This window comes from Chrysemys picta, chromosome 2 (genome assembly GCF_011386835.1).
Source record: "Chrysemys picta bellii isolate R12L10 chromosome 2, ASM1138683v2, whole genome shotgun sequence".
Taxonomy (NCBI): domain Eukaryota; kingdom Metazoa; phylum Chordata; order Testudines; family Emydidae; genus Chrysemys; species Chrysemys picta.
In genome coordinates, this window is record NC_088792.1 from 186,598,183 (window position 1) to 186,612,443 (window position 14,261).

Genomic DNA, 14,261 nt, shown 5'->3' on the forward strand with positions numbered 1-14,261 from the left:
ATCTGATGAAGTGGGTTCTAGCCCACGAAAGCTTATGCCCAAATAAATTTGCTAGTCTCTAAGGTGCCACAAGGCCTCCTCGTTGTTTTTGCTAATAGAAACTGAGTAATTTATGTGACTTCCTGTTCTGTTTTGTATCCTGAGGAGATGTGAATCCACAAAGAACACCTCCAATAGGTAGGTGGGAGATTCCTAAACATGTATAGCACCTAAACAATGCGCCTCATCCTCCCCAAGCCCAGTGGAAATAGGTACTGAGCTCTCAAGACTCAAATTCGTAAGTTGTGGGGTTCCCAGCTCCTCCAATGGCCTAAGCAGTATTATAGCTACTAAGCAGTAGCAGTATTATAGCTATTATACCTAAGCAGTATTATAGCTACTACAATCAGAGGCACTATAGAAAAACTAAGATAAATAGCCCCGCGTATGCAAAAAGAAGCCAAGGGCAGTTTTCGGCCCAACTATGCAGTGGCCCAGTAGCCATGTATAGATTCCTCCACCTCAGTGTCAGTTAAGGGTCCCAGTTTGTTTTAGTGTTACTTTGCCTGGTGGAGAGAAGAGTAAACAGATCATTTTTAATTCAGCCACAAGGATCTTTCCTAATAACAGGGATTGTTTTTCTTTAAATGCACATAACGTCCTGGTTTACAGGAGAGACATTTCAGAAACCATGACAACTCTTTGTGAGAAAAAAATTCACAGCACCACTGATCAGTCAAGGGAAGGATAAGGAGCACTGACCTTTTAATAAAAAATAAAGGCAAATTGTTTTAAATGACAAATATCTGACTTGATACCCCACCTGACAACCCTCCAGCACTTGATCTGCTTCCTTGTCTAGATCCATGTTTACTGGAGGCAAACCTGACCGATTACTGTAGATTATGTACACCTGTCCTATCTGAACACGGCCCAATCTGCTGTATCCTGGTGCTCCAACCACTAGATCCTCATAACCATCTCGGTTTAAGTCACCTGAGGCCATTGCCCTGTATACCAAAGGAGAAAACAAAAGCATAGCATCAATTACCACATTGGTTCAGCAAATGTAAACATTCACATTTCAAAGCTAACTGGTCACTTTCACCATTTCTTAATCCTAAGAGTCTGTAAAGCCATTTTCCAAGTGATTTAAACTTATTGACTCTCAGACCTATTCTGTTGAACTAAACAGATTAGAGTCTCTGAGGTGCAGCTTCCATTAACATTGCTGTGATCTGCCTGGATTGCCATCAGATAGTGTTCTTATTTACTGAACTGTACCACTTAGCAGCCACCAAGCAGCATCAAACAAAGAACCATGACAGAGTGCTGCTCACATCTGCCATGATTTCTGCCTCAATTTCTGATCTGTTCATTTGACTTGGTTTGGTGAGGCTCAGTTACTTGATGGAGCTCACAGAGGTTGACAGAGAAAGAACAAACTGGCATTTATATAGTAATTTTTTTGTATTAAATACTGATGAAGGGTGCCAGATTAACAGCCCTGGAGCCTAAAGTCTCCAGTTTTTGTCCCAGAGCAGATACAGCAAGATTAGCACCATTGCAAACTTCCTCCATCTCTCTTCTCCATTGCGTGTCTGCCATAATCAGGATGGAGGAGAAGAGAGAGGGTAGGTATCATTCTCCATGCTGAATCAGTCCTTCATTTCTCTACTAAAAATGCTACCAAGAATACCAATTAGTATCAACTGGGACAACCCATTCATGTCACATAAGCTATTAAATGGTCATCAGATGGTAATGATGGTCCCAAGTCATGTTGTTCAGATCCAGACCCAAATCTGGATCCAAGCTTTCCCAAAGTTTGTACATAATCAGATTTAGTTTTGGTCTTATTCATTAGACTGGGCTAGCCACAAAGTTTGGATCTAGATCTGAACATTTCCAAGCACTGGGGTTATCTGGAACCAGGGTTTTGCTTTGGATCAAACTTTGATCATGACTTTCAACCAGTACGGATGTGGTCAGCAGTAAACCAGTGCCCCCAAATCAAAAAGGTTCCATATCTCAATACCTCACAGCAATGTCAAGCTAAAGTAAGTTGTTCTGCAGCTGACAGCATTTGCATCCTGGTTAACATGGCCCATAAGTGTATCTTTAAAATCTCTTCAAGGAATAAAGATTTAATACTTTAACTGCTACTTAAAATATTCACAAATGAGGAGAGAGGGAAAGGAAAAAGAAGAGAAATCTGCACCAACCATCCAAGCCTGGCATAGGGTGATTTCAGAAAGTATGAGGCTGTGGGCTTGAAGACGTGGTTAGAGGATTGCTGATGCGTGACTGCAAACGCTCTCCTGACAGTCTTTCCAAAAGCACTATTAATAAAGTGAAGAGATTCCTGAAAGAAAGTAATATTTCAAGAAATATGGGAATAATAATATAACATAAACAAACACCCACAGTGTATTTTCCTTACCAATAGGAACTCTGAACAAATAAGGACCTGATCCAAACCCCATGCAGGTCAGTGGGAGTCTTTACATTGATCTCAGTTACTCCTGGGGGAATTCTGTGCCAAAAAATTAAAAATTCTGCACACACTATTTTAAAATTCTGCAAAATTCTGCATATTTTATTTGTCAAAATAACAATATAATCACACTGGTTTCTATTATTTTGGTAATTTATTTAAACTACAATATAATGGATGAAGAATGGGAGTGGGGAGCATTGGAGGAAATCCTCCAAACCCCTTGCCTAATAGTAATGTAGCTAGGTTTGACCCTATATTTCTAGTTGGTAGTCAACAAATATATGCAGCCATATGCTTGGGGTTACATTATAGGCAACTGAAGAGCAAGTGAGGGCTGGGGAATCAAACTCACAATTTATATTGGCTACTGACCATCTCCAGAAAGGTAAGTAGCAAACAGTTCATGGAGCACATTTTGATAGGAAATTTTTTCAGTCCAAATATTTAGACCAGTTGTAATCACTAAAGCACAATAAGCATTTATAAGGCCATACTGTCCTTTACACCACTGTGGCAAAGTAAAGGAGCCTTAAGACTTTTACACCTGTTTTATATTCCTGGGGGAATGGGAACAATTCACTAAGCAGGCAAGCTGCTACATTCTGCTCTGCCTGAGGGAACAGAGCATGTCCCATACTGACTTCCTCAGAAACACCCTGAAGCCCTGCCCCTCCACATTGAGCATGCTGCAATAGCAAGTGAGAGGGATAAAGTGTGTCTCTCTCACTCTCTCACATGCACGACTGCCAAGGCAGTCTCCCTTGGCAGTGATTTACGTTACAACCGGCTGCTCCAGGCACCCAAACCAACCTGCCTGCGCTGCTGGAGAGGGGCGTGTGACTGCTCTTGCAGCTTGCCTTTGCTTCCCTGTCAGAAGTCATTTTTCTGCAGGGAAGCAAAGAAATCTGCAGGGGACATGAATTCTAGGCACATGCAGTGACACAACATTCCCCCAGGAGTATGACTCAGTGGACTTTGGATCAGGCCCTTAGTGCTGCTTCAGAAAGAGGCAGAACCCTAACAAATCCAAAGCACAACTGGCCAAGAATGCACTAAGAGTAGGATTCCTTCTTGACCTGTGAGGGTGACCAGCTGCTGCTATGAAGCATGAATATTAAAGACATACTGTAATATCATTATATACAACAATATAACGGCTGTTCACCATCTGGAGACTCTCTTCCATCCTGCAATGTACCAGACTGAGGAACTAAAACAATTTATGGCAGATCCAAATTTTGCATGGCCCATCTATCTCCCCTTGCACTATTGATCTAAAAAGACTTACGGTTGCCCAGGACTGCATATTGAAATAAACTCCTTTCTCCGTATAATTTATATTCTTTTCAATTGTTTTTGTGAGTGAAGAAGTCATGCTCTTATGCTGTTCCTTTTTGGACTCTCTAATTCTGTTGAGATAAAGAGGCAGTAATAATTAGAAATGTTGCTGAGGGGACTGTTAACAAGATAAACCCATTAAATGGAATTTAATGACTGGACTGAAGATTTTATGCCATGATTATATAATGAGAAAAGGTGAAGATCATGCCATATGCTATTCAGATGGCCATTTAGCCAAATTTATAATAAAAAGATCTTAGAACCAGGTTCACTACTGAGTTACATCAGTTTAACTTCATTGAAGTTAGTGGAACTATGCCAGTTAACAGCAGCTGAGAATCTAGTATTACCTATTACATCAGTATCATTAGGTGTTTTCCCCTCATTACCAGTATTATTTTTGCTGGTACACTATAAATGTGTAAGAACAACATTCAAACTATGTTGTCTACAGATGGATTTGAATTGTGATATTGTACACTAGTCACTTGAATCTGAGTATTGAAATTCTTTTCTTTTAAAGCCATAAGCATACAAATTCTTTTATGAGTTATTAATGATCTCTACAGCAGTAATACATAGACAAGCAAATAAATGATTTGTTAATGTTATTACTAGAGTATATTTCTAAAATACTCACTTGCCTTTCCTCAGACTAGTAAATCCATTGCCATACACATATTAGACCAAATCCTACTCCAATTTGTACTCTATTGAAGTCAATGGAGTTGCAAGGAATGTAAGTTAGGATTACAGAACATTTAATTGTCTCCCTTGACTAAGACTGGAAGCAACCAAGGGAAACAAATAAAATAAAAAGCGAATCTCTTCTCACTTGAAATCCAAAATAAGAAAGTGATAAGATAAAGGTAGGGCAGCTCTCAGACCTCCAGGCTTCCCCAAAATGTGAGATTTATAACCATATCTACCTGTCAAGCAAAAATCCCTAGTCTTTTTCAGTTTGTGCATGGGGCATTGGTTGTTTGTTTACTAGTGAGGGTGAAGAGGTTTATGCACAAATGGGAAGCACAGCCCTCAAAGGAAACTCCTACTCCTCTGCCATCTTGCTTTCTCTCTTTCTCTCGCTACTTCTATTTGCTGATCCTCTTCCCTATCTCTATCAATTTTCTTTTTCTCTCCCCACTACTTGTTATCTCTCTGTGACCCTTTCTCTATGCTGTGCTGCCCCATACCACTCCATTGCCTCGATACCAGTTAGATGCAAACTGAAGTGAATTACATATGAAAGCTTCAGATATACAGGCTGAGAAAACTCTGAATCTTTTTGTTATCTAAACTGAATATGTGATCATGGATTTTAGATGTATCCTGAATGTAATTCCCAGGATTAATTATGAATTCTTGGAATAAAAATATACCCCTTAGAGTGTGGATTTTTGTGGAATGATCTGAATTCTTATGATCAAAGTTTGACTAACTCCTGTGTCTCTGATGTACTTTCTGACTCATTGCAGTTTCAGTTCAATGAGAATTCACCAGTAGTGTAGAGGCCTCAGGCCATACACAACACAAGCAGGAAGTTAGCTGTGGAATGGGTGTGCAGGTGACTACACATCCTGTGTACTACAGAGCTGGACTCCATATGCACATAGACCAGCACAGTAGGACTTTTTGATGTAATCTGTGTGAGAGACAGGGGTATGGCCAATGAGCCACCAGACCTCATTCATGGGTGTGCAGATGTTGCACTCCTACTCCAATCCAGGTGCTGGAACAACAGTTCCAAGGGGCAGAATGTTTACTCCAGACCCTATCCACTGGCAACAAGATTATTTGGGTTGGGGAGGGCCTAAGTTTCACCCAAAGGAAAGATCAAACAAGTATCTCTCTTCATACATGAAAAAATTTCTCCCCTGGAGTAGAGTTTTTCCAAAAAGGAGAAGTGAGGGACCTTGATAGGTTACCCATGTAATTGGATTTCCACACAAATGGACATTTCTTCTTTCAGAGGTAAATCTTTGCAGCTTTCAGGATTATACTTACATGTCGCTGTTCTTGTGCTCCCCATTGCACTCTATAAACAGAGGGTTCTCAGGTATGAAGCAGCCACTGAAAAAATATTGAAAACACACAGTTTTTTATTTATTCTAATGGAAGTTAAACTAAATAGAACTTTCATCCATACAGATTCCTCCTCTGGGAAGTGAGGTCATCTCCCTCAGTAGCCTCGGCTTATTCAAAATTAGGGCATTGTTATATTCCTGAGAAATTCCTTTTGTATTTTTTTAAGTTGTTGATGAATTATTTAGAATCCATAAGAATGTCATGTGTGATTATGTAACAACTTACTTTGGCACTAATAACCTGCTAATCCTAGTAAAGGTAAGTGGTTTTGGGTAGGTAAAATGTTTTTCATTAAAGTGACATTTTTCAAGCATGCAACACAATAGATTATATGATTTGATGTTTCCAACACCATTTTCCAATATATGTGCAGTAATATTATTATAAAGACGAACAGTACAATTGTTTGAGGTCTGCTCTCCACAGCAAGGATTGTAAACCTATCAGGGCAAAGGTGAAATATTTGTGTAAATGGTATTATAGTGATAAAGTTCTCTATGAAAATAATACCAGCCAAATACGAGCCTGAACTTGCAACTCTTAGACAATTAAGGTTCATTCTAACTCTCTGAACTCAATGAGAATCTTCTCACTTCACTGGGAGTTGGATTGGGCCCTTAGTCTGACTGAATTCTAAGTAAGCAAAGTCTTCAGTTTCAGGCTCCAATTCTGGGACTGGGCCTGCTTCCTTGAGAACAATTAAACAGACTTCATAAATTGAATATAGCAAAGGTAATTTATCTGACTTTACTGTAGTCTCATAAGAGGTGCATCCTAACACATAAAACAACATCTCACCTAGTCCCATTTTCTAACATGTGGCTTGCTAGCTGAAAAATATTATTTGACCAAAATGCCATGTCATCCAGTCCTCCAAGGAAATACTCCTGGAACCTCTCCACCAAAAATGGAGATTTGCTAGCATATGATGGGAAAAGCTACGAAACAAAACACAGTATAATTAGTGGAATGGTTCAGTGTATCTTAACATTAATATGTACCTAGTTGCTAACAAGAAAAAAAAATAAGTTACCTTGGCAACAGCAAGCATTTCTCCATGCCTGCAAAAATAAATAATCTTCAGATAAATGTGCTTCATTAACAAATAATATGAAAATAACCCATTTCAAAGCCTTTGTGGGCCCCTATATAATAACCCAGTATTTATCCGACTTTAAGGACGGTAATGTTGAGATATTTCCTTGTTTGTTACTATATCATAATAAGATCTGTAACATCAGAGATTGTGATCTTTATTGCGCTTCTTAATAGTTGTGCCTTCTACACTGCTCTGCAACTCAGCACAACAATAGGTACACCTACACTGCCTGCAGCACAGGTATAAATAGCAGTGTAGATGGTGAGGCACTCCTTAGGCCAATAAAGTAAAGATATACCTGAAGGCTGTGGGTAAGTACATGGCTCTCTACTTGCCAAAGCATTGCCTCCCCAGTCCCCAACTACACTGCTATTTTTAGCAGTATACTGTCCCACTGCCTCCCCACAGCTAACGCCTTTCCCCGCTTCAGGAAAAGACTATCAGTGGGGAAAGACTCAGCAGCAGCCGGCTCATTCTTTCTCCACTGCCTTTTCCTGGCAGAGTCTTTACTCGCTGCAGTGAAAGTCTCTGGCAGTGGGGGAGCTGCTGAACCCTTTCTCCACTGCCAGAGCCTTTCACTGACAAATGTAGCTATACACAGCATCGTGGATGCAGCTTGTTTTCATTGTGGCTACATATACCCCATATATTACCCTGTTGGATAGTGTAGACATAGCCAATTAGTAAATAATTGAATTAATGAACATAGCTATGAGACTCAAAATATTCTAAAGTAGTCATTACCACAGTTCAGGTTCTCTGAGCTAAGAGGGACAACTTCCCTACCTATCCTTCAGACCTGTAGTATTCTGGAAGTGTCTGCATTGGTGTAAATGTCTGTGGGCAAGTGAGCTAGCTATAGCTACGCAGCTATATTGCGCTCTTCATTGAAGAAGATCAGAGTTTTACTGCTGAAGTGTCACAACATGGCCATGCTTCAAAACATTGCTGTTACCTCACAACACAGGCCTATTTACGTTGTTAAGACATACAGCCCAACTATTGTATTCATCTATTTATAAAATGTACCGAATGTGAAACTTGGATACAGATCCAAACCTTCATTCCAAATTTCCCCAAAGCTCAAGAGTTTGTGGGAGAGAAGTTTGAGTTTGGCTCATCTCTAACGTAGAGATGCAGGTTCAGTGATTTACTATGAAAGTTGTTATAATTTTTCCCCATATGTTTTGTGAAATAAGAAGTTCACAACTCAGTGACTTACAATTCGAGAAACAGCAGGTAAGTGCAGTCAATAATTGTGCCTTCAGTTATTACTTCTTGGCCATAATATTCCTTATAGATAGCTAGCAGGTCTTTGACTGGTACATACCTAAAAACAATACTGAAGTGTTAGAACTAATATTTTCCATTTAATCCAATAAAACACAATACATTTTATATAACTCCCTCCATGGGATTCTTGTCTAGTAGATATGCCTAGTCTTGGATTGTGTCCTCTCCTCTGGCCTGTCCCCAGCCTACCCCTCACTCTTCTGGGATCAGTCTATTCAGAGCTAGCATAAACGTTCCTACCCCACCTTCAGCACAGACCTATGACAGGGCTTAAACAGGGACAAGGATCTTCTGCACTGGGATGAACTTCACCCTAGTCACACAAAATACGACATAACCAATGTTTCAATGTAATTGTTAAATAAATATATTGTACCTGAAAGTTGTAAGTTACAAGAAAATGTCTAAAACTGTTTTTTAAATGTACCTGATGATGATGTATTACTCTTGATTTACAATGTTTAATTGAAGCAAGTGTCCATTTGATATGAATTTCAATTTTTCTCTTAGTGATGTTCAATTTATAGGACATCAAATAACCAATAGGACCACTTTATGATTCATTATGCAATGAAAAATATTTAAATACTGACACCCACAAATTTTTATTTCTACAAAAACTAGTAAGATTTTGCATAAAAACACCAAAAAATAGCTAAACTAAACAGAGGTATCCCATATAAAGATATTGCCATTGAGTTATATAAAGAACGGCTAGGACTTTCCAGCAAACTATTTTTGTAGTTGTTGGTTTCCTGTGTGACCAGTGTGAATATCTTCATCTGTGTGTGTCAGTTTTCTCATGTGTAAAATGGGGATACTACTACTTCCTTTCTCCCTCCCCTTTGTCTGCTCTTCAGGGCAGGGACTATCTCTTACTCTGCGTGTGTACTGTGCCTAGCACAATGACTTTCTGATCTCAGTTGGGGCCACTTGGTGCTACAATAATACAAATAAATATTATTGTATTAGAACATCCTGAAATTATCGTCTACAGTATGTGTTATGTGTGCAGCAAAAATTAATGAGAGTATTTCTTCAAAACATTGACAGCTTAAGCACAATGCTCTTACCAGTCTGCTTTCAGGTAACTAAAATCAAGCTCAAACTGGCTCAATACGTCACCTCCTACATTTAGAGAGAGGGGTTAAAAATCAGCTTTACTATATTAGCACAAAACATCAATTTCTTTTTTAAAAAGGTATCTATCACTGGGCCTTGGCAGTACTCCATATGGCTCCTGTGTGTGTTAATACTGTAGAGTTCCATTTCAGGTATGTAAATATTCTGACTTGGAATATGTTGATGGTACAGTTGAAAGAGAGAGAGCGGATAAGCATTCTGCATTTCCAGAACATGATAAAAGCATTATCATATTTAAAGTCAGAGCAGTGACTCAGTTTAACTTTGAAGTCCTCCTGCTTACATTTTGGCTTTAAGTAGGAATGGCCAGGTTCTGCAGCCTATCTTCTGAGAGATGCACAGCAGCTGCAGCACCAGGGTCGGAGGGCAAAGGTGATTTTACGCAGAATCTGGCCATCCATCCAAGGAGAGCCAAAATGACATAGGAAGGGGTGGGGAGGGAGAAGTGGCACTACTTTAATTTAAAACACCTGCATTGCAGCACAGACTCTACATAGTGCTGAACAGTTTAGCAATCACCCTTCCCATTCCCAGCCACCATCCATATGGGTCCTACGCCAGGGCTTGCGGAGTGGGGGAAGGGAAACAGGACAGGGTCCTTGTGGCTCATTTCTGACTCCTGTACACCATCAGATCAGCATACGCGGGGGCAGAATCATCCCCATAATTTGACTATGCACTACACTGGTATTCACAGAGGGACTGGGATCTCATTGGTTCATATCAGTAAAAATAAAAATTACCAAAATCACCAGTATGATGAGCATCTGAGTATGAGCCATGAAAATCAATCTGGGGGGAAATAAAAAAGAAGAATATTTCATGTATAAAACCAATTACAATAAGCCAATTTTGATCATCCTTCAGTACAAACAGAAAAGGATAAGTAAAGCGACACTAAAGTTGATAGGCTCAAAATTTGGCCAACTTTGTTCTGCAAATGTTTGTCACATCAGTGTGTGAAGTTAAGCATTGCGTGTAAGTCTTTCCAAGGTCAGAGACCTAGATTTTTCCCCTGGGTTAAAAGCCTATTTGTAAATACAAGTTATCAATACCAATATCTACAGGTTTGATTAACCAACAAAATGATGTACACTTACTTCTCCCATGGTCCTTAGAAATCCTTGATCAATGCCCAAGCTATGCCAGCTCACATCTGCCACCATATGTGAGGCAATTCCAAACAGGAAAGCCACCAGTTTCTCTGTAGCCTAAACAACAATAATATGCATGTAGTAATGCCCAATCACTTTACTACAGCCCCATTATCTTTAAAAAAAGTTATTAGCATTTCATCTGCTCAGTGCATTAAATAAGGATACAATTCAGCAACCCTTTCTCACTAAGGGCTCTATATTGCAAGGTGCTGAGAACTATGGCCCAGATCCTCAAAGGTATTTAGGTGCCTAACTCCCATTGATTTCATTGGAAGTTAGGAGCCTAAATACCTTCAAGGATCTGGGGTCTTTGTTCCTGATCCTGCAAAGCATTTAGTTACATGCCTAACATTAAGTACTGTATTAGGTCCAAGACTACGGAGTTACATACTTGACTTTATTGACTTCAGTCGGCCTACTCATCTCCTTTGAGTTAAGCATATCAGTGCTATGCTGGATCAGAGACAGAATATTCAGCACGACAGCATCCTTCAAGACTGAGCCTACTTAGCCATACTTATGCTAATAGTCTCATAGACTAGACAATGGAGTACCTGTGTGAGCACTACTCAACATAAAGGTAGAAGTATAAAGCACTGAATAATTTCAGAGAGATTCCTTTGTCACTTAGGAATAGATATATCCACTTCTAATACAATATGATATGAAATCCCACCTTATGTCTAATTAGAAGTTTATTTCAAGCTTTCATGGGCAAAAAGTAGAGAAGTCATTTGTGAACACATTCCTCAGCAGTGTTGGTTGAGTTTCTTCAAGAATCAGTGGTCTTCCCTAAACCATGATCACTTTTAGAGATTTTTTAAAATATGGAACTGATACATTTTCCCCCTCAACAACTTTACAGCTCATGAAAGTTAAACAGTCCATGAACAGTACTGTTCAGACCTAGGGAAAATGCTGGCAGCCTCTGTGCAAACTCTTCCCAAACCTCCCAGGTTTAGGAATGCACTTCAGAGCTGACCTATAAAATGCCTTGAATTGCTATTGCAATTATTGGATTCTCCGGAGCAAAGGCTGGCAAAATTCTACAAAACTGGCAAACTCTCCAGGGGGCAGGGACTAGGATATGACCCCCAAGGATATGATCCAGCCGCGGCTGGAAAAAAACAACAACCCTGACTGTGATGCATGGCCAGAAAGGGTTAAACATCCTGCAAAATAAATTACTCAAATTCAACCCTTAAAGACATGTGGGGAGATAACGTTTGTGTTTTTGTGTATTTACATATGTATGGGCAGTGGTCAACAATGTAATTAACAGCCCCTGTCTATGCTGTATTCTGATCATTTAAATGCTAGGATGTTCTTTTGATCTTTGAATGAAGTGTAAACACGGGATAGCTCTGTATTCATCTCTCTTTGAAATGTATAGCAAATCATCAGTGAATGGTGGAGGAACAGGCGATTGTCTTATGTTAATTCGTATAGCTAAGTATCGATGATGGACCCACTTCAAAGACGCCCTGATTACCTATTGTTCCCCAAAGGACTCCGACTTATCAAAGAAGACCTGAAATTGTATAAAAGTTCCTTGGGTCCTGATCCTTTTTATCTCAGATCTGCTTAAGCTTCATCCGGGGAAGTTTGAGTCACAGGATGAGATCCCAGTTAAGCTGGTACACCCTGGATATGATATTGGACACTGGACTATAACCTATTAACTAAATTTTAAAGGAACTCTGCAACTACAAAACTCACCATCTCTGCTATGTATCTGAACCTCAAGAATTGAACTCATGTCTGTATGTATATTAATCTTTTATCCATATTCTCTCCCTTTACTTTTTAAATAAATTTTAGTTTAGTTAATAAGAATTGACTCTAGTGTGTATTTGGGTAAGATCTGGAATATTCATTAACCTGGGAGGTAATGTTTCTGATCCTTTGAGATTGGTAGAACCTTTTCTTTTATATGAGGAAATAAGATTTTCAGAAATCTTCATCATATTTGACATGGGTACCTGGATGGAGGTCTGAGGCTGGGTTACTTTAAGGGAACTGTGTTGTTGGTATCTGGGCAACCAGTGAGGTAATAAAGAAGCTGTTTTATGCTGGCTTGGTAAATCTAAGTATTAAAAATATCCACCAGCTTTGGGGATTATCTGCCCCATTCTTTGCAGTTCATTCTAACTGAGTGACCTCAGCTGGCCCCCATTGGGACCCCAGTCACACTGACATCTGAGAGTTCTATCCCGAGTTCATGAGTGAGACTTAATTTTGCTTTGAAATTGCTGTCAGCCCCGGGCGACCAGGCTCCAACTGACAGCCTGGGAAGTGGGAGAGGGGACCCCATTGCAGTCTCGCCAGGCCTGGGGAGGGCAAAGAATCCTAAAAGGAGCAGAAGTGAGGCTGGGAGAGCTGAACTATTGCCTGGAGGCAGCTGGAGGGGTGAGGTGAGGAAGGTGGGGGCTGATGGGGCTGTATTGATGGTGGGTTCTGAGCAGATGGGAGTGAGTGCTGGGAGGGTGAACTGAGGGCGGTGGGGGTTGATGGGGATGGGGCGCTGAACTGAAGGGGTGGTGATGATAGAACTGTTGGGGGGTTGGGGAACAGGATTAATTGCTGGGCAGGAGACAAGCAGATGTGGGGGTTAGAGTATTTGTAGCGGGGCCAAAATCACCTTATCTAGTACATGTTGGAGAGTGGGCAACATGCACATACCCTGGGGATGGGCAGGGGAGTTCAAATATCAAGAGACCGACCTAAAAAACATAATTTATTTTTTAATCTTGTGATTTTTGGGGGTCCGACTCATGATTTTTAATCTTTTGAAGTTGGCAATACTGTTTAGGTGAAAAAGATGGTTGGTGGAGGCTCTAAGAAATCCATGTAAATTCAAGGGGTTTTCCTACCTCCTCCCAAGGCTGAGGGTACTTCTTCCTGATGTAATGGATACTAGTCTTGAGAAATGGTGCCCAGTGAGTGTCTTCAGAAACATAATGGAATATTCCTGCAACATCAAAAAACAAAATTATACCTTGATTTGAACTGCTCCACACGTTAGATTTCTGCTCAATTGCACATTCAAAGAATGTTACTTTTGAAACGTTTTATTGTACCAAGAGTCACTGAAAAGCACTTGTGCATATTTTATATTGTCAAAACAGATACTACATTTACCTGCCGTATTTTTGATGGAAACATGTGAAACCCTTATCCCAACCCCCCCTCTGCCCTCATGGTTTATGAGTAAGTGAGATACGGAAAAGTATTTTGCACCTTAAGGGGAGAAGTCTAGCAGAGTGAAGAGAGAGGCTGGTGGCCAAATGAATGCACTGGATTTTATGGTAAGACAAGCTAGTGGGGAATCCAGGCAAATCAAAATCCCATGCTTCAGGGCATGAGCTGACTGCCACAGGGGTCTGGAAGGAAACAGCCATCATCTCTGTGTACAAGATTGCAAAACTGATTAGGTATATTATCGGTTTGTGTGGGGAGATTAGGTCTTCGTCTGAAGTACCAATAGGGTGACCAGATAGCAAGTGTGAAAAATAGGGACAGAGAGTGGGGGGTAATAGGAGCCTATATAAGAAAAAGCCCCAAATATCGGGATTGTCCCTATAAAATCGGGACATCTGGTCACACTAAGTATCAATCTCTGGCCTCGCTTGGACTTGGACAATTCAGATCTGGTCTCAGAGGT

General features: G+C 40.2%; 1 protein-coding gene across 2 annotated transcripts in view; it reads right to left on the bottom strand.

The window, feature by feature from the left end:
- Nucleotides 1–14,261, bottom strand: part of GPLD1 (glycosylphosphatidylinositol specific phospholipase D1) — a 37,435-nt gene that overhangs the window by 13,841 nt on the left and 9,333 nt on the right. For both annotated transcript variants that reach the window (XM_005281397.4, XM_065581979.1), the window contains exons 4-14: nt 13,471–13,568; nt 10,541–10,651; nt 10,184–10,232; nt 9,371–9,425; nt 8,227–8,334; nt 6,939–6,966; nt 6,704–6,843; nt 5,825–5,890; nt 3,768–3,888; nt 2,205–2,344; nt 803–989 (exon numbers count right to left, since the gene is read on the bottom strand). In XM_005281397.4, coding sequence (XP_005281454.3) covers nt 803–989; nt 2,205–2,344; nt 3,768–3,888; nt 5,825–5,890; nt 6,704–6,843; nt 6,939–6,966; nt 8,227–8,334; nt 9,371–9,425; nt 10,184–10,232; nt 10,541–10,651; nt 13,471–13,568 — 1,103 coding nt within the window. The remainder of the gene's footprint in view (nt 1–802; nt 990–2,204; nt 2,345–3,767; nt 3,889–5,824; nt 5,891–6,703; nt 6,844–6,938; nt 6,967–8,226; nt 8,335–9,370; nt 9,426–10,183; nt 10,233–10,540; nt 10,652–13,470; nt 13,569–14,261) is intronic.